Raw genomic sequence first — 21295 nt, 5'->3', positions numbered from 1 at the left:
GTTTGATACGGGTGCTGATAGAAGTTATATGTGTAAAGACTTTAGTTTTAAACTAAAATGTGCATCATTACCTCTAGACGATAAATATACTATTGAATTAGCTAATGGTAAACTGATAAAAGCCGATAAAATTTGCCATGGTTGCGAAATGAATCTCGCTGGTGAAACCTTCAAAATCGATTTGATACCCGTAGAATTAGGAAGTTTTGACGTAATCGTTGGCATGGACTGGATGTCCAAAACAAGAGCGGAAGTTGTTTGCGCTGAGAAAGCAATTCGCATCCCTCGTAAGGATGAAACGTCATTAATGATTTATGGGGAGAAGAGCAACTCAAAGCTGAACTTTATCAGCTGTATGAAGGCCCAGAAACTTATAAGAAAAGGTTGTTATGCTATTTTGGCACATGTAAAGAAGATCGATACTGAAGAAAGAAGCATTAATGACATGCCGGTTGTAAGAGAATATCCCGGAGTATTTCCAGAAGAATTACCGGGGCTACCTCCACACAGATGTGTAGAATTCCAGATTGATCTCATACCAGGAGCTGCACCTGTAGCCCGATCCCCATATAGACTTGCACCTTCAGAAATGCAAGAATTACAAGACCAGTTGCAAGAATTATCGGACCGTGGATTTATTCGTCCTAGTTTTTCACCTTGGGGTGCTCCTATTCTGTTCGTCAAGAAGAAGGATGGATCTATGAGAATGTGCATAGATTACCGAGAATTAAATAAATTAACAATCAAGAATCGGTACCCATTACCGAGGATTGATGATTTGTTTGATCAATTGAAAGGATCAAGTGTTTATTCTAAGATTGATCTACGCTCCGGATATCATCAGCTGAGAGTGAAGGAAGAAGATGTTCCTAAAACAGCGTTCAGAACCCGTTACGGTCACTATGAATTTTTAGTCATGCCTTTTGGATTGACTAATGCTCCAGCAGTATTCATGGATCTAATGAATCGCATCTGTAGACCGTATTTAGACAAATTTGTCATTGTTTTTATCGACGACATATTGATTTACTCGAAGAACAAGGAAGAACATGAGCAACACTTAAGACTGGTACTAGAGATACTCAAGAAAGAAGAATTGTACGCAAAATTTTCGAAGTGTGATTTCTGGTTACAAGAAGTACAATTTTTGGGCCATGTTGTCAGTAAACATGGAATTAAAGTTGACCCCGCCAAGATCGAAGCCATTAGTAAATGGGAAACACCGAAGACTCCAACACAAATCCGCCAATTCTTAGGTCTTGCTGGTTACTACCGAAGATTCATTCAAGATTTCTCTAGAATCGCCAAACCCTTAACTGCATTGACTCAAAAAGGAAAGAAGTATGATTGGTCCACAGAACAGGAATCCTCATTCCAGTTATTAAAGAAGAAGTTAACGTCTGCACCCATTTTGTCATTACCGGAAGGAAATGATGATTTCGTGATCTATTGTGATGCTTCACGCCAAGGTTTAGGATGTGTATTAATGCAGCGCACAAAAGTCATCGCATACGCCTCACGACAACTAAAAATTCATGAAAAGAACTATACGACGCACGATTTGGAACTTGGAGCAGTAGTTTTTGCACTCAAAATATGGAGACACTATCTATATGGCACCAAGTGTACAGTGTACACCGACCATAAGAGTCTTCAGCATATTTTTGATCAAAAACAACTCAATATGAGGCAACGTCGCTGGGTAGAGTTGTTAAACGATTACGATTGTGAAATCCGTTACCATCCTGGAAAGGCTAATGTTGTAGCTGATGCCCTAAGTCGAAAAGAAAGAGTAAAACCTCTTAGGGTCCGAGCTTTAAATATACAATTCGTACTGATCTCACAAAGCAAATTCAAGCAGCACAGTTAGAGACTTTAAAAGAAGAAAATGAAAAAGGCGAAATGAGCAGAGGGTTAGAAAAACAGCTTGAAGTAAAAGCCGATGGAACCCTGTATTTTGCTGATAGGATATGGGTACCAAAACATGGTAATCTAAGGCAACTAGTACTAGATGAAGCACACAAAACGAGGTACTCAATTCACCCAGGAAACGGAAAAATGTACCACGATCTCAAGAAGTTTTATTGGTGGCCTAATATGAAGACAGAAATTGCTACTTATGTAAGCAAATGTTTGACGTGTGCAAAGGTCAAAGCTGAGCACCAAAAGCCGTCAGGATTACTGCAACAACCAGAAATTCCGCAGTGAAAATGGGAAAGAATAACTATGGATTTCATTACGAAATTGCCAAGGACTGCAAGTAGTCATGATACTATTTGGGTGATAGTTGATCGTCTAACTAAATCATCTCACTTTCTACCAATAAAGGAGACAGACAGTATGGAGAAATTAGCACGCCTATATTTGAAGGAAGTAGTTTCCAGGCATGGTGTACCCATCTCTATCATATCTGATCGTGACACCCGATTCACATCACATTTCTGGCAGTCATTACAAAAAGCATTGGGAACTCGATTAGATATGAGCACCGCTTATCACCCACAGACAGATGGTCAAAGTGAAAGAACAATACAAACATTGGAAGACATGTTACGGGTATGCGTAATTGACTTTGGAACCAGTTGGGATCGACACTTACCGTTGGCAGAATTTTCATACAATAACAGCTATCATACGAGCATCAACGCAGCGCCATTTGAAGCACTTTACGGTAGAAAGTGCAGATCTCCTATATGTTGGAGTGAAGTAGGAGAAAGACAACTTACTGGACCAGAAATTATTCAAGAAACCACCGAAAAGATCATTCAAATACAACAGCGATTGAAAACGGCCATGAGTCGCCAAAAGAGTTATGCTGATGTAAGAAGAAAACCGCTAGAATTTCAAGTGGGCGACAAAGTCATGTTGAAAGTGTCACCCTGGAAAGGCGTTGTACGATTCGGTAAACGAGGAAAGCTAAGTCCTAGGTACGTAGGACCCTTTGAAATCACCGAAAGAATTGGAACAGTTGCTTATCGATTAAAGCTACCGCAAGAACTTAGTAGTGTTCACAACACATTTCACGTGTCAAATTTGAAGAAATGTTTAGCTGAAGAGGATGTCGTAATTCCTCTTGACGAAATACGAATCAATGATAAACTCCATTTTATCGAAGAACCTGTTGAAATCATGGACCGTGAGGTCAAACAATTAAAACAAAGCAAAATACCGATAGTTAGGGTTCGTTGGAACGCAAGACGAGGACCCGAGTTTACTTGGGAACGTGAAGATCAGATGAAGCAAAAGTATCCACATTTGTTCACTGATATCGCTCATGAAACAGGTACTACTCAAAATTTCGGGACGAAATTTTCTTTAAGGGGGAGGTACTGTGATGACCCGAAAATTTTTGACTTATTTAAACCAATTCTCTATACGATTTATTATTTTAACATGCTAAACAAAGTCTGTTAGATTGAGTCTCAAAATTTTAGAACTGTTTCATATATACAATTACCTTTGACTACTCTCGATGATTCATGAACAATTATATGTATGTATATATATATGTACAAGTAAAAACGACTTTCCTACAGTAAAACCCTATTTGCTACAGTAAAAATTACTTTGCTACAGTAAAACACTATTTGCTACAGTAAAACCGTATTTTGCTACAGTGCTACAATGAAAACGACTTTGCTACAGTGATTTGCTACAGTAAACACTATTTGCTACAGTAAACACTATTTGATGTCGACAAACTAGCAAACAAAAAGGGTTCAGGCGGCCATGCGATCGCATGGCAAAAGCACTGAAAACCCATGCGATCGCATGGGAACTAAATTCAGGAAATATGCCTATAAAAGGCCAGCTTGTTCGACGTAAAATTTCACATTAACTCTCAATATTTATATTTATATTATAATTATAATTTTAAATTTAAGTTTAATAATAATAAGGTATATACGAGGGTGTTTTTAATTCGGGTTTCAAACCGCTTTAAGCTAAGGAAATATTAGGTATTATTCGGGGTATTGTTCTTGAATCCAAGGCCAACCATACAGTCGTCTACCATCATTACGTCTACACAATTTGCCTACAATATTGAATCGCAATATTGAACTGTGAGTTTATAGTCTCCCTTTTTAAATACTTTAAATATTTTTGGGCTGAGAATACATGCAATTTATTTTAAACGCGATAAGACACAAGTACATACTAAATTCTACACTGAGTTAAACCGAAAATCCCTTAGCTTTGATAACTAGTAGCTGCCAGTACATAGGATATGGACTGGTGGGCGCGAATAATTGTATATGGATCCATAGGGCTTGACATCCCCGTCCGAGCTAGAGCACTAGCCTTTTAACGGACGTATGTTATTTGAGTTTAAGACACGTTGGTTTGCGTGTATTAAAACGAATGGGGTAATTATCACTATAGCGTTAAGTTTAGTTACCAGGGTGCTCTGTTACGTAGAATCTATTGATAAACTTTTGATGAAATCTTGTGGTCTATCTTTATATATGTTTATGACTCGAGCAATTAAACCTATAACTCACCAACATTCGTGTTGACTTTTTAGCATGTTTTATTCTCAGGTCCTTAGAATGCTTCCGCTGTGATGTGCTTGTTGCCTGCATGGAGTCTCTCATGCTTTGTACAAAGTTTATTGCATTCAAAATAAAACTGCGTTGTGTAATAAATAATTGGACTGTGATGTCAACCTGTAAATTAAAGACTTATGTATTTCGGGGTTTTGCTTATACCTAAGCACTCGCCCACATGTTTATAACTTTCTATGTTTAGAAAGTCACTTATTTTAATGAATGCAATATTTTATCAAAACGTATCATATAGAGGTCAAAACCTCACTGTGGAATCAATGATTAACGTGCCGCGTCAATAGCGATTTTGACGGGTCGTTACATAAATAGATTTAATTTTTTTTGTCATACGATCGACAGGCCGTATGGCAAGCCGTATGGCCTGCCCGTATGACCAGGCAAACCGTTTGTGGTTCCTGGATGGCTGGCAAGCCGTTTCCCATGTGGCAAGCCATATAGCAGCTCGAATGGCAAGCTGTATGGCTGCCCTTGTTTGCTGTTTTCCTTGGATCGTAACTTGGTTTTCGGGGTCGTAACTTGTCTTTCACCATTTTTGCTCTAGAATCTTCGTTTTAGCTCCGATTCTCCTGATTCTTTTTGCATCTTTGTAATTACTAAATCTATAAAATCAACTGATAAAGTGATTATTTTGCCAAGAAAACTTGGAACTTTATTATTTTTAGGCCCTAATATCGAGGTAAAAAATGTGACTTTTTAGCCGATATCAACATTCAAAAGGCTTATAATACCGTGAACTAGAATTTTCTAGAAAGCATGTTTGTTAGGATTTGGCTACCCTTCAAAGATGATCAACTGGACCATGAAATGTGTTACTACAATATCCTATTCTATTAATATGAATGAAAATGTTCATGGCTATTTTCTGGGTAAAAGAGACATCAGACAAGGTGACTCTATGTCGCGTTACTTATTTATGCTTGTAATGGAAATCCCGACTTTAATGTTGAAGAGGAGAGCGACTTCGGAATATGACTTTCGGTATCTCCCTAAGTGTGAGCAGCTAAGTATTATTAATTTATGTTTTACTGATGACCTATTTCTTTTGCTTATGCTAATACTAGCTCGATAAAGGTTATACAGGATGCTCTTGAAGATTTTAAAGGGTGTTCGGGTTTGACCCAAGTCTTCTTAAGAGTATGAATTTTTTTGCATACGTTCCGAATAATTTGAAAGTTTCCCTCCTTGATATCTGCCCTTTAAAGAAGGAACATGACTTGTTTATTATCTGGATATTCCATTCGTGTCTTCTTGCATATTATACGGGAGTGTAAGATTCTGGTTGAAAGAATAAAAAATAAAATTGAATATTAGAAGAATAAGTTTCTGACTATTGCAGGAAGAGTGCAACTCATTGTCTCGGTTCTTACTTATATGCACATATATTGGGCTTTTGTATTTATTCTTCTGGACGCAATAATTGAAGACATAAAGAAATTGTTGCATGGATTCCTTTGGTGTCAAGGGGTCATGCTGAAAGGTAAAGCTAAGGTAAAATTGGATGATTTATGCTTTTTAAAGGATGAAGTGGGTTTGGGTCTCTAGTCGCATATTATACGGGAGTGTAAGATTCTGGTTGAAAGAATAAAAACTAAAATTGAATATTAGAAGAATAAGTTTCTGACTATTGCAGGAAGAGTGCAACTCATTGTCTCGGTTCATACTTATATGCATATATATTGGGCTTTTGTATTTATTATTCCGGACGCAATAATTGAAGACATGGAGAAATTGTTGCATGGATTCCTTTGGTGTCAAGGGGTTATGCTGAAAGGTAAAGCCAAAGTAAAATTGGATTATTTATGTTTTTTAAAGGATGAAGTGGGTTTGAGTATCAAAAGACTCAAATACTTGGACATTGCACTAATGTCGACTCATATATGGAGTATTATCACTCATAAGGAATCCTTATGGGTGGAGTGGATCCATGCCCATCATCTAAGGAGTAAGTCCTTCTAGGAAGTTCCTATTAGACCGGAGGCGAGTTATAGTTAGAGAAATCTTCTTAATTATCATGATGCAATTCACAAATTCATGGTCTACAAGATAGGTTTGGTGCTAGGGCTTTAGCTCGATTTGATGTGTGGTGTTGCGATGGTCCATTGATTGATATTGTAACATGAAAAGTTATAAATCTTGCGGGTTTCGTCCGGATACTCGAGTGAAAGATTTGATTTTAGATAATATTTGAATTTTGCCTCCTTTTGGGGTTCAAAAGTATACCTCTTTAACCAATAATGAGCTCATGTGTTATCTGATACTCGTGACGTCTTACAATGGAAAGATACAGATGGTTTAAGCTCGGATTTCTCTGTTAGTAAGGCTTATGAAGCCATTCAGCTATCAAAGCTTAGCATCCAATGGTTTAAGGTTGTTTGGGTCTCTAGTTGCATCCCTCGCTGTGATGACCCGAAAAATTTCGACTTATTTAAACCAATTCTCTATATGATTTAATATTTCGTCATGATAAGCAATGCATTTTGACAAGTTTTATAACTTTTGTAAATGATTTTTATATAACGGTTGACCACCTTGTTTGTCCGACGATTCACAAACGTCATAACTTGTGATAATTATATAATTGTGTGTGTGTGTGTGTGTATATATATATATATATATACGGAAATATGCGAATAATATTTATATATGAAATGATAAAAATTTAATATTGAATGATGAAATTTTAAAATTAAAATTTTTACGTATTTAATCGTTTTATTTTTATGATGTAATTTTTCTTAATTTATAAGAAAAACGCAATTAAATCAAAGATGTACAAGCTGTAAAGCACAATGTACAACAATGTAACTTAAATAGTTGAATCGAAATTAATTCATTTACTATTCATATGAATAGTAAATGAAACGAAATTAATTAATTTACTATTCACATGAAAGCGACATGATAGAAATTATTAATTATAAGTTACATAATATACCCCTGAAGTATATAAGAAATACGACTTTTTAAAATTTTAAAATTCATTCGATTAAATGAATCTTGTGATTTACTGTGGCACGGAATGATCAGCAGACTAGTACGTACACTCTACATCGAATGTATATAGTAATTTTATAAATAAATGGACCTTTTTACAACTAGTTTTATAAAGCTTAAGACCAAAATAAATATATCTATTTAATTATAAAAGTGGAATTCTTTTTATTAATACTTTTACCCGTCAATTATTAGCAACAGAGTACGAAATACTGGTCAATGAAAAACTGTCGGCATAAACTAACAAAATTGGAGGCGGCTTCACTGTTTTAACACGTTTATTATTTATTATAATATTATATTATATTATTATAATTATAATATTATATTATTATTATATATCTATATATATGTATATCTCGATTGCAAGCTCTTACACAAAAATTGATCTTCATCTTTGAAACACACATATTACGTGTGTTTATATATACTCCATATTATTTATTTTTTTATTTTTTTTCAGGGTATTAATGGTAGACTGTAAAGAGTAAACGGGTGATATTCAAATTGGGTTTAAGCTAAGGAAATTATGGGTATTGTACGGGGGTATTGTTCGTGAATCCGAGACCAACCATGCATTCGTCATTGTCATTGCATCTACATATTTTGCCTACAATATTGAACCACAATATTGGAATGTGAGTTTCGTTTGCTCCCTTTTTAATTGCTTTTGCAATCTATATTTTTGGGCTGAGAATACATGCACTTTATTTTAAACGCAATGGATACAAGTACATACTAAATTCTACACTGAGTTTGAACCGAAAATTCCTTAGCTTTGGTAACTAGTAACTGCCGGTTATAAGAACTGGTGGGCGCGAATAGTTGTATATGGATCCATAGGGCTTGACATCCCCGTCTGTTCCAGGTATAAAAACCCTAGCCTGAACTATAAAACAGACGTATACTATTTGAGTTTAATACACGTTGGATTGCGTGTATTGTACATGTTGGTTGCATGTATGTTAAAACAGGGGTACTTATTATAACGTTAAAGTTTAGTTACCATGGTGCCCAATCTTGTAGAATATTTTGATAAATATTTCTGGATGAAACAACTGAAAACTTGTGATCCACCTTTATATACAAATTATGCGCAACATTAAAACTATGAACTCACCAACCTTTGTGTTGACACTTTTAAGCATGTTTATTCTCAGGTCCCTAGAAGTCTTCCGCTGTTTGCTTATACGTTATACAAGCTATGTGCATGGAGTCATACATGCTTTATTCGAGAAAACTTCGCATTCACAAAATCATCACCATGTATCTTATTTTGACTGCATTGTCAACGGATGTATTATTGTAAACTATTATTTACGATGATTGTCTATATGTAGAAATCATCAGATGTCAAAAACCTTGGAATTAGATATTCATTTATGCTGTGCCTTTTTAAAAGAATGCAATGTTTACAAAACGTATCATGTAGAGGTCAAAACCTCACTATGAAATCAATGAATAACGTACCACGTCAATAGCGATTTTGATGGGTCATTACAGTTGGTATCAGAGCTTGAGGTCATAGGGAACCAGAATTTGCATTAGTGTGTTTAACTGGTAATTGTTAGGATGCATTAGTGAGTCTGGACTATGACCGTATATGTTTTTATCGAGTTTTGCTTATCATTTCTTGTCAAAAATTATTTGTTTATCATTCTAAAGTCTAGACACATTTTTCTGCATTTATTGCATAGATAGTGCACAGACAAAATTCATATCTTAACGTATCTGTTACTATAAACTTTGCCTGACATCTTCCAAAAATTCCTCCGTAATTTATGGGATTTTGGTATTATATATACATATGTAAATTATGTATTGAAGAATACCAAATCTAAGTCCTATAATCAATTTCACATCAAAAATCATTTCCCTGATTACAAAAGATGGATCCCGTATCTAGTTCAAATTCCTTAGATTCCGACAGCTATTCCGATATGAATTTCCACTCGAGCTCCGAAAGCGGTGTGACCGGAATGGATCAACCAATTAGCCATCATCTATTCTGGATGAATTGGGGATGAGTTCGTAATCTACTTAATCATTGGAGACAAGAAGAAGGTGATCCCTTCCATCCACCACATTCACCTCTTGGCGAAGGACCTGAAGCACTTACCGGCGAACCTGTTCGAAACACCATTTTCTGTCTTATTTCCAGAGTATCTCGTCATGATTATATACTATCTCAAATTCTTGATCTTATTCGTTCGCTCGTCCGAACTGACAATCACCCCGGTGTAATAGAAGAAGTCAACGAGCTTCGCACTCGGGTAGCGGCTTTGGAAAATATAGTGCAAAGGTTACAAGCACCAGCAGCATCACCGGCATCAGCAGTACCATCATCATCAACACCAACAGTACCATTACCACCACCAACAACAACCTCCACATCCCACACCTCAACATCACAATCTGTACCTCGAGCATCAACGTCATACTCACCATAGATACCAAGGAGTACCAACAACAATAACCGATGAAGTATTGATTCATAACTTCATTGGAGAAATATTCTGTGGCGATTATGTAATCTCTAAAGTCTTAGAGATTATCTATTCCAGCCGTAACCGTAAATCAGATGAGTGGACTGAAACGATAGAAGGAAGAGTAGAAACCCTGACCGGAATGGTGCACGATTTACAAGATATACTTGTTTTACCACCAGCATCACCATCAATATCACCAACACCAGCAACACCTGTAGCTTCACAAGCTACACCAGCTCCATAACCATCAACGATATCGACACCACAATCATCAACGGATACATTGTATCAACGAGTTATGAAGTATTAACTCATTTCCTCTGAAGAATTTATATGTGTATTATATATATATATATATATATATATATATATATATATATATATATATATATATATATATATATATATATATATATATGAGTTTTAAAACCACAATAGTGAATCTTTTCGTACTAAGCTATTACATGTGAATTTTAACTGGTAGGTACTACTTGATTAATTCATATCACTAATATGCTATGATGTACATCCTTCGTTAATGACTTAACAATCGTTAACCGTAATATCTGTTCAACTCAATAAGTTCCATTCCATAATAAACCAAGTGTATTATTCAAATACATGTTTAATTGTAAACTTTCATTTTTAATGTACTCGAAACTTTCTAAAAAACATCATTCGTACCTTGCGAAATTCACAAGAATTCCACGAGCACCAACATCCTTCACCGAAGAATATCAATATCAATATCAATAAATAATGAAGTATTGATTACATTAGTGAAATACTCCGCTAAGATTATGAAATCTTTAATGTTTAAGAGATTATTCATTTCTAATCCAGCCGAAAATCAAATGAGCTTAATATGATATTAACTCATTAAATCTGTATTATATCTGAAGAAAACATACATACATATATTTTCATAAAGACTGTAATAAAATTCTCAGGTACAAAATATTACTTGTAAAACTTTTAACGGGTAGGTAATACCCGAAAGATATATAAATTCACAATTAATATGTTACATTCTTCAATTCTGATTCAGCAAATCAACTTCGACTTTTCATCCGAATAAGCCTTACTATAACTGTGATATATACGTTTCCTCTTTTCGTCATCCTTACCGGGGAACCTTTTATATCCCACCACATTAGCAGTAAACTTACCAGCAACTTCATTGCTCTTTGACTTAAATCTCTCCGAAAAACCACTATATTTATTCATTGAAACCCTATCATATATCCATCTGCATCTTGTAACGGTAATTGTCATACCAAAAAGCTTCAATCATTATTCTCGAATTTCGCAGCGTTTCTACATCAACAGTAATAAATATACATATAAAGTCTATCTCCTAGATTTACGAATTAGTTCTCGGAATTTTGAAAAATGCTGATCAAGCAGCAAAAACTGTAAACGACCTTAACAGTCGAAAGTTTGATGATAAAGAATAGTGGGCTGAAGAAGCTCAGAAAATAAGAAAATTTGGTACTGAAAAACGGATAGAGCAAACCATGAAGGAGGCTGTGGACAAATCACAAAGACTAATTCTGCCTTCAAAGAATTCAGATGATTCAGTGTCTGCTGAAGTCTTTAGCGAATACCTTACTCCTTACTATAAACCTTTGCGGACCTATCTTCTTCATTATCTTCCGATTTTAGAAATTCTAAGATATCATCGTATCTTTCATTATAAATATCTTCGATATTTCTGAAGATATCTTCATAACTATTATTATCCAAAATTATTTATCTCTTCGCGCTATCTGTGTTACATCATAAAAGAAACTATTTTAGTTTCTAAATTTTGAAAAATTCAAAAAATGGATGTTTTTGAAGTAGTGTTGGGAATTGAAGCATGAGTTAGTATAATATAATGACACTTGATCAACGTGATTATATTACAGTAAGTCATGCTGAGTTTCTAATGGAACATGATGATTCACAGACCATACCATCATCATGTGTCATGTTACACGACTCTTACATTCTATCTAATCTATAAACATATCAAGAACATATTCTCTTGATAGTTCTATCTCTTCCTTTGAATTCTGGTAATTTGACAAATCAAGATCGTGCCATTACAATTTCTTTCTTAGAATATCAACTATGTTCATTCCGAAATGCATAGCTACGAATTCTGGACCATTACTTGCTTCACACAAAGTCGAGAAGAGAAAACAATAACACAAAGCTTCGAAATATAAAAAGGAGTATAAATCACAGCAAATAGAAGAGATCATTAATCGTAGATGTCAATAATTATGGAAAGACAAATACAATGAAGGATTATGAAAACCACTACCCCAAGAGCGAAGTAGAAGTAAACAGATTCCTCCGGTGGAAGTTGGAATAGAAAGATGATTGTGGTAACAGTCAGAATGAGATCAAGGATCAGAACTGGATGAAGCATTTTCACAATCTTTTAAAGGTATGAAATGAGGAAGAAGATGTAGGAGTGATGAAAATAATGGAACGGAAGAGGTTGATTTATAGCGAAATAACAGACATAACAATCGAGGCAGATTACACATTTAATCAAAGAAAATCATAATTTCCTTAATCACCGAAGAATCAAATCTTATATAGATTACAAATATCTTCTTTAATTTCCTTAAATCTCGAAAATCAACCGTGACTACGTCAAGAGTTGGAACGAATCTTTGATTTCATCATATCACTCTTTTGCGATAGCTCCTCTCATACACTTCAAGTAACCGAATTGTTTTATCTATATTATTCAATAGTGATAAAACTCTAGTTATCAACTCATATTCGTCATGAAAACTTTCTTATTGTTAACCATGACAACCCCACTCAAATTTCGGGACGAAATTTTCTTTAACGGGGAGGTACTGTGATGACCCGAAAAATTTCGACTTATTTAAACCAATTCTCTATATGATTTAATATTTCGTCATGACAAGCAATGCATTTTGACAAGTTTTATAACTTTTGTAAATGATTTTTATATAACGGTTGACCACCTTGTTTGTCCGACGATTCACAAACGTCATAACTTGTGATAATTATATAATTGTGTGTGTGTATATATATATATATATATATATATATATATATATATATATATATATATATACGAAAACATGCGAATAATATTTATATATGAAATGATAAAAATTTACTATTGAATGATGAAATTTTAAAATTAAATTTTTTACGTATTTAATCGTTTTATTTTTATGATGTAATTTTTCTTAATTTATAAGAAAAACGCAATTAAATCAAAGATGTACAAGCTGTAAAGCACAGTGTACAACAATGTAACTTAAATAGTTGAATCGAAATTAAATCATTTACTATTCATATGAATAGTAAATGAAACGAAATTAATTAATTTACTATTCACATGAAAGCGACATGATAGAAATTATTAATTATAAGTTACATAATATACCCCTGAAGTATATAAGAAATACGACTTTTTAAAATTTTAAAATTCATTCGGTTAAATGAATCTTGTGATTTACTGTGGCACGGAATGATCAGCAGACTAGTACGTACAATCTACATCAACGTATATAGTAATTTTATAAATAAATGGACCTTTTTACAACTAGTTTTATAAAGCTTAAGACCAAAATAAATATATCTATTTAATTATAAAAGTGGAATTCTTTTTATTTATACTTTTACCCGTCAATTATTAGCAACAGAGTACGAAATACTGGTCAATGAAAAACTGTCGGCATAAACTAACAAAATTGGAGGCGGCTTCACTGTTTTAACACGTTTATTATTTATTATATTATTATATTATATTATTATAATTATAATATTATATTATTATTATATATCTATATATATGTATATCTCGATTGCAAGCTCTTACACAAAAATTGATCTTCATCTTTGAAACACACATATTACGTGTGTTTATATATACTCCATATTATTATTATTTTTATTTTATTTTTCATGGTATTAATGGTAGACTGTAAAGAGTAAACGGGTGATATTCAAATTGGGTTTAAGCTAAGGAAATTATGGGTATTGTACGGGGTATTGTTCGTGAATCCAAGACCAACCATGCATTCGTCATTGTCATTGCATCTACATATTTTGCCTACAATATTGAACCACAATATTGGAATGTGAGTTTCATTTGCTCCCTTTTTACTTGCTTTTGCAATCTATATTTTTGGGCTGAGAATACATGCACTTTATTTTAAACGCAATGGATACAAGTACATACTAAATTCTACACCGAGTTTGAACCGAAAATCCCTTAGCTTTGGTAACTAGTAACTGTCGGTTATAAGAACTGGTGGGCGCGAATAGTTGTATATGGATCCATAGGGCTTGACATCCCCGTCTGTTCCAGGTATAGAAACCCTAGCCTGAACTATAAAACATACGTATACTATTTGAGTTTAATACACGTTGAATTGCGTGTATTGTACATGTTGGTTGCATGTATGTTAAAACAGGGGTACTTATTATAACGTTAAAGTTTAGTTACCGGGGTGCTCAATCTTGTAGAATATTTTGATAAACGTTTCTGGATGAAACAACTGAAAACTTGTGATCCACCTTTATATACAAATTATGCGCAACATTAAAACTATGAACTCACCAACCTTTGTGTTGACACTTTTAAGCATGTTTATTCTCAGGTCCCTATAAGGCTGTTTGCTTATACGTTATACAAGCTATGTGCATGGAGTCATACATGCTTTATTCGAGAAAACTTTGCATTCACAAAATCATCACCATGTATCTTATTTTAACTGCATTGTCAACGGATGTATTATTGTAAACTATTATTTACGATGATTGTCTATATGTAGAAATCATCAGATGTCAAAAACCTTGGAATTAGATATTCATTTATGGTGTGCCTTTTCAAAAGAATGTAATGTTTACAAAACGTATCATGTAGAGGTCAAAACCTCACTATGAAATCAATGAATAACGTACCGCGTCAATAGCGATTTTGACGGGTCGTTACACTCGCCACTCGTTTGTTCTTTGGTTACTTATTGGTTTAGAAGCTTAAGACACAAGACAAGCTGCAACGTTAGGAGATGTATCAAGGTCAGATTATTCTTTGCCCATTATGTTTAGAGTGTCCTGACTCGCATAGCCATTTGTTCTTTGCGTGCAAGTTAGCGAAAAACATAAAACATATGGAAGTTGGTGCTTGATTTTGGACCTTTTACTAGCAGTTATATTTGGTCAGATATGATTACATGTATTGGACTATTAGCGCAAAATAGTGCTGATGCACTAGTTGATAAACTAATGTTCATAATTGCTAATTAGTTTATCTGGAAAGAAAAGAATAACAAGTTAGTTAAGAAGAAAAGCTGGACGACGGAGAAGTTGTTTGAAGTTATTTATGCTACTGTTTGGTTGAAGCTCAAGGCTATTCAATCAAAGAGTCTCGGAAGATCAAACTCCTTCGTATAGCTTGGAAACTTGACTAGTTTTTGATGTTCTATTTTTGTTTCCTTTTGGCTTGGTTATTTTATTCGACTTTAAAGCTCTCTCATAGGTTTGACAACAAAAAGAGAAAGTTTAATGAGGTCAGAAAGGCTTGTGGTCCTGTTTCTGAACAGAGTTCTGGCGAGAAGGCTGTTGATCCTTGCGGTTCGACTTCGCCTACCTTCGTTGTTGGTAAGAATGTGGGGCGTGGTGCACGTGTTTGTTCGAGTGCTACTTGTCAGGGTTCTTGTAGGGATCGGTTTAGTCTCAACAAGAAGGGTCGGGCTCCGTTGAAGAAGGTTTCGTCATTAAATCAAGGTGTAAAGTTAGCATTCAAATAAAAATTTAACAAGAGTAGGAATGCCTCATTTCATTTATGAGACAACGCGGATGCTTTGGCTTTTGGTGCTGTGGTTCAAGACTTGCTTGATGCAAATCATGTTGCCGAAAATGCTCAAGTGGACGGTACTTGGAAGTGGTTGTATGTGGGTTCGAGTTTGGGACGATCGTTAGAAAAGGGGTTCTTTTCGATGTGCATAAAATACGCGGATTCAGTCCTCCGCCTTCGGGTACTCTCACCGGTCTCGGGACCGGTAACGGTTCGGCCTTCTCGTTCAAGGCTAGTGCAAGTAATGGTGTCGACACCAACGTCACCGGTGACGAGTAAGTCCCCTTGTCGTGCCCCATCATTAGAGATGTGGATAACGGTGCCGATTAGTGGGGTTGACTTCGATTGATTGTTAGTTTTTTTGTCTTCATTGTTAGTTTGTTTGTTAGATTCACTTATTTTTATGTTTTTAGTTTGTTTGTCGTTTTGGTCGTTGACACTTGACAGAGCTTGGGTTTAGTTAGACTTTTTTAGGATTTTGTCATTAGGTTATTGTTTTTTGATTTCGAGCCTGCCCGTATTTGTTCCGTGATTTTCTTTTTTCTCTTTTCGAGAAAAAATTTTTCTTATAAAGTTATTGTTTTTTGAAAAAAAAATAAAAAAATATAGATATAGGTATAACAAAAAGTCAAAGATAACAGTTACTCCGTACAACATAAATAAGGGCTTCTCAAAAGCACCACCTCTCTTCGAACTCCCAACACTGACAAAAATACCTACACAAACTCTGAACCACAAACCCACTTAGATCCACATCATTAAAACACACATACAAAAATGGATGAAAATGGGGTAGAAGATCTAATGGATACAGAGATGAGTAACGGTGTTGGGTCAACGGTCAACAAATGTTTAAGCACTTTTGTTGATGATGGTAGCATTGAGAGTCACAGATACTATCTTTCACGCAGAACACTTTTAGAGATGCTTAAAGATAGAGGTTATGATATCTCTGATTCTGAAATCAACTTCACTCTTAAACAGTTTCGTGAACTCCATGGTCAAGATGTTGACGTGGACCGTCTTCGTATCAGTGCATCTCATGTTTCTGATTCTGAAAATAAGGTTTGATTAATTATTAATTGGTTTTGAATTTTATGTGAAATGTGAATTGGGGTTTGCTGTTTAATGATAAAGTTAGTACCTTTTTATAATTTGGGGGTTTCATTATTTGTTTTTGTGGTAATTGTATGAAATGTGATTTGGGTTTGTTGTTTGATGATAAAGTTGGGATCTTTTTGCAATTTGGGGTTTGGTTTTTTTTTCTTCTTTTCAAATCGGGTTTGTTGTTTCAAGATAAAATTAGGATCTTTTTGTATTTTGGGGGTTTGAATGTTTGATTTGTGGAAAAATTAATTTGGATTATTTTTGAGAAATTAGCGGTTTTCATTGATGAATTTGTGTAGATTGCATGTGGGTTGGGATTGGTTGTTTTAGGATAATTTAGAATTGATTGCATGGATATGTCGATTTGGGGAAATTTAGTAATCTTTTGTGAAATGTGGTTTGATGGACAACTGTTATTTGTAACAGGGTATCACTTGGTTAAATTGATTAAGGGTTGAGACAATTTTTAATGTTTCATCAAAATTGATTCTGATTCTGGGATTATTTAATGTTAAAAATAAAAATAATCTATTGTAGCAGTGGTGAATAATAACCTAAGTTCACCTTACTTATATGCTTATGTGATTTTTATCAAGTTGCAATAATCTTCATAAAAACACATATGCAAACACCCCATACTCCATATGAAAGCTATATAAGTAATATGGTTTTAAGTCTGTTTATCACCACATATGAAACTTTAGTATATTATGTTTTGCTTCGTTTATGCCTGTTATATTTGCCTTTCCTAATACCACGTAAGTTCGTAACTCTTACTGATGTGTACTTTGATATTTGAGGCGATAGTTGCGAGAAGTTCTTTTTGAGAAGCTTACGTTTTTTGTGATTCCAATTAAAACACGCAAGAATAGTGTTGTTTATGAATAAGTTGCTTTTGTAAGACTTTGTGGGTTCAAATCTTAGCATATACTACTACTTTTCTGAGTAATTTTCATTGAAAAATATTATATACCATAAAGAAGATATGTTCTCGTCTTAAGTTATGTGATTTTCCTATCTCTATTATATTATAGCTATATATTATAATTATATATATATGGAGTAAATTTGGTATACCTATAAACTTGCTATTCAGTTTCTACATTTTAAGCTTGGAATTTTGAAACATTCTTCTTTTGTTTTGTTTAAAATGCAGATTCTAGCTGTCTTCTGTGGGCCCGGTCCAGTAAAAGTGAATGTGATCCGCTGGATTACAACGCAGATAATGAACAAAGATAGTTTAAGCCGTCTGATAATAGTAGTGCAAAGTCACATTACAAATCAGGCTATGAAATCTGTGGAGCTTTTCTCATTCAAAGTTGAAATATTTCAAGTAAGTGTTACATTTAATTTATAGTCATTTAATTAAATTTGAATAGTTAGTGCTAGATTATGTATACATATGGTACACGTATGCTTATAACTTTTCTAACCGATAGAACAAACTTGAAAGTAAACGAGTCACATGAGTTGAACGTCGTATAAAGTGAATTCATATGTCCACTAGTTACAACATATTAAATCGTTTCATTTGATAAACATTATATAAATTATAATTCAACAGTAGAAGTATAAAATGTCTCACAATGTATACTGATTGGTCTATTTGTAGATAACCGATTTACTTGTTAACATAACGAAGCATGTGTTGAAACCGAAGCATAGGGTAATAACAGATCAAGAGAAAGAAAAACTTTTGAAGAAGTTCAATTTGAATGAGAAACAGGTAAGCATTTATCTTCAGTTTAAATGCTCAAATGCTCACTTTACATTTATTAAATAATACGGTATTTTGGTTCTTGAATGCCTGGTTGACTCGGGTCAATTTCCCTGGTTACCTGAATTTTATATGTTAAACTCATCTTGCTCGTGACCACGGCTGTATATCACTTTCTGTTATTGTACAGTGTATGGTTTTTAAAGGGTCAAATTGGTCGAAAGTCGCCCAAAGTTTCTTGAAAATGCAAAAAAATTGGCTAAGTTGTTTTATAATTAAGAATATATGATCATTGTAATAATATAGTTTCTTGATTATATTCGACACAAGTTATTGATAGAAATGAGAAATGACAAGAAAATATAGCGTTCACAAAGTCAACCTGACCCGACCCATAATAGTAAATTATTACCCTTTCTTTACCAATTACCCCACCTGACAGAGCTGCCCGTATTGCCACCTCTAGATAATAAGAATGAAAAACTTTTAGATAGCTTAATCTTGTTAAAGCACATTTTCTTATGCATAAGATTTCTTATTTTATTTAGTTATTTTGAGATGAAGGTACTCTCTTCATTAGATTAATAATAGCTTCCATTTCTGATTTTGGAAAATTTTCAAGTTGAAGTTATATATATGCCCAGTTGCCCACTGATATCACTAGCGGTGGCAATTTTAACCTATTTACTTGTAAATTCAGGTCATTTATATTAATTTATATTTATATTAATTATCAATGATCAATGATATATAATGAAAATAATGAATTAACCTAAATGGTATAACTAATAAAGAAATGAGTTGAATGGATCATATATGTTGAAAGTATGTGAATTGTAAAAGCATTTAACCATTAAATCCTTATATTGAGAAAGTTTAATTTGTTTTTGTCATCCTTTGCGGCTCAACTGACCCGTAACAATTTTCAGTTAAGACTTACCTGTGTTGGACCCCCTACCCACCTTGTCTGACCCACCCATTTTGCCTCATATTGTTATCATTACAGGTTACTGAAGCTATTGATTCTTGTCTGCTAGCTTCTTATCAATTTTCATTGTTAAAGGATATTTTAAACACTTAACTAATAGCTTAAAAACTAGCAGATTATGGTAGATATTATTAGATTTACAACTTCTAATCATGATTAATTTTTATAAATTTTCAGCTTCCAAGAATGTCAGAAAAGGATGCCATCGCGCAATATTACGGGCTGACGAAGGGCCAGGTGGTTGAAGTCACTTACAATGGTGAAATAACTGGATTGCACGTTACCTACCGTTGTATTTGGTGAATTTGTTGCATTCGGTATGTTATTAACTAGGAACTTTGTGTGTTTGTAAGCTAGTGATCTACACTTGTACTGAATTTCTAGTAGTCTGTTTGTTGAATAATGTGCGAGTTTAAGTCGTTTAAAGTCTTCAGTTAGTTCATTTTCGTTGTCTATGGATTCCAAGCCGTCCCACCCTTTCGAGTTTTAGTTTAATGCTATCAATTGATGAAATAACTGGATTGCACGTTACTATAGTTTAAGCAGTGTTGTATAAATGTCAATTAATTCTCAATTGATCGCTTTATAGTAGATCTAATAAATTTTTCTGCTGTTAAAAAAAATACCTAATAGTTTTTTGTGATCCCTCTAATTGTTTGGTCAATGCTGGTCATTGGGTTAGTTGGCCAAAGTCGGATTCACTCGGTCAAACCTGGTCAAAATGAAAGTTGGTCAATGAATCTGATAGCCTCACATGAAGCAATGTTCTGTCTTCTATTTTTTGGTTTAGGTGTGGTTGTGTATGTTCTTGTATTTAGTTCAGTTTGTTTTCTTTCGGTTGCGTTGCTAGTTGTTTGGTTTGTCGGTATTTTGTGTTAGAATTGAAGAACTGATATGTAAGAATGTAACAATTGATCGTTTGTATTGATTGAACTATATTGATACAAGCTGAATTATTTCATGTACATTTTACAAGTGTTCCTATACACAAAATGTTATAACAGCTATTTCTAATTGAGGTTTGGATCCAATATCACTTTGAAACCCCTCTTTCAGAAATGTAAATGTTATCTGCTGTTGTATCCGTTGCCTTCTCAGTTTTGTTATTATTGAGGTGATCGTATGACTTGTCTAAGAAGGGAAACGATGAAATTAACTACTCTGATATTAAAAAGTCAAATTACCAAATATGGTAATTTGACTTCTTGTTGCTACATTATAACATTTTGGTTAGGCCTTTTTTCCGTCGCTTGCTTGTTAGTGGCTCTTGTTATGTTGCTCAGGTAGGCTTGGTTATACATTGTGGATGGGCTTTTGTTTTCTAGTTTCGAGTCTATCGCTACCCTGTGGTATTTTTGGTAGGTTAGTTCATCTTTTGATGAATTAGATTTTATTTTATAGCACTCGTTATTAATTGTCTACTTTCTTTTTCAACCAATCATAAATAGTTTAAATGGGTCCAAATGAGATTTAATTGGGTAACATATTAATCATTATTATACTTTTCTTATTAAACCGTGTTTAATTAATTTTGAAGTGGACCTCACACACCAATTTTTGATCCATGTACACTTTTGTCTCATAAACTCA

The 21295-nt window shown here is 34.0% G+C and overlaps 1 protein-coding gene across 1 annotated transcript; it reads left to right on the top strand.

Moving 5' to 3' along the window:
• The first annotated feature begins 16569 nt into the window (after positions 1-16569).
• LOC139840190 (DNA-directed RNA polymerases IV and V subunit 5B-like) lies at positions 16570-20138 on the top strand. Its single transcript, XM_071830418.1, has 4 exons — positions 16570-16958; positions 18157-18333; positions 18613-18726; positions 19883-20138. Exons 1-4 carry the CDS (start codon positions 16671-16673, stop codon positions 20006-20008), a joined length of 705 nt encoding a protein of 234 aa, XP_071686519.1. The 5' UTR covers positions 16570-16670; the 3' UTR covers positions 20009-20138.
• Positions 20139-21295: the final 1157 nt, after the last annotated feature.

The sequence above is a fragment of the Rutidosis leptorrhynchoides genome, chromosome 4, assembly GCF_046630445.1.
Source record: "Rutidosis leptorrhynchoides isolate AG116_Rl617_1_P2 chromosome 4, CSIRO_AGI_Rlap_v1, whole genome shotgun sequence".
NCBI lineage: Eukaryota > Viridiplantae > Streptophyta > Magnoliopsida > Asterales > Asteraceae > Rutidosis > Rutidosis leptorrhynchoides.
The sequence above is the reverse complement of the archived record's forward strand: the minus strand, read 5'-3'. Positions and strand labels throughout refer to the sequence as shown.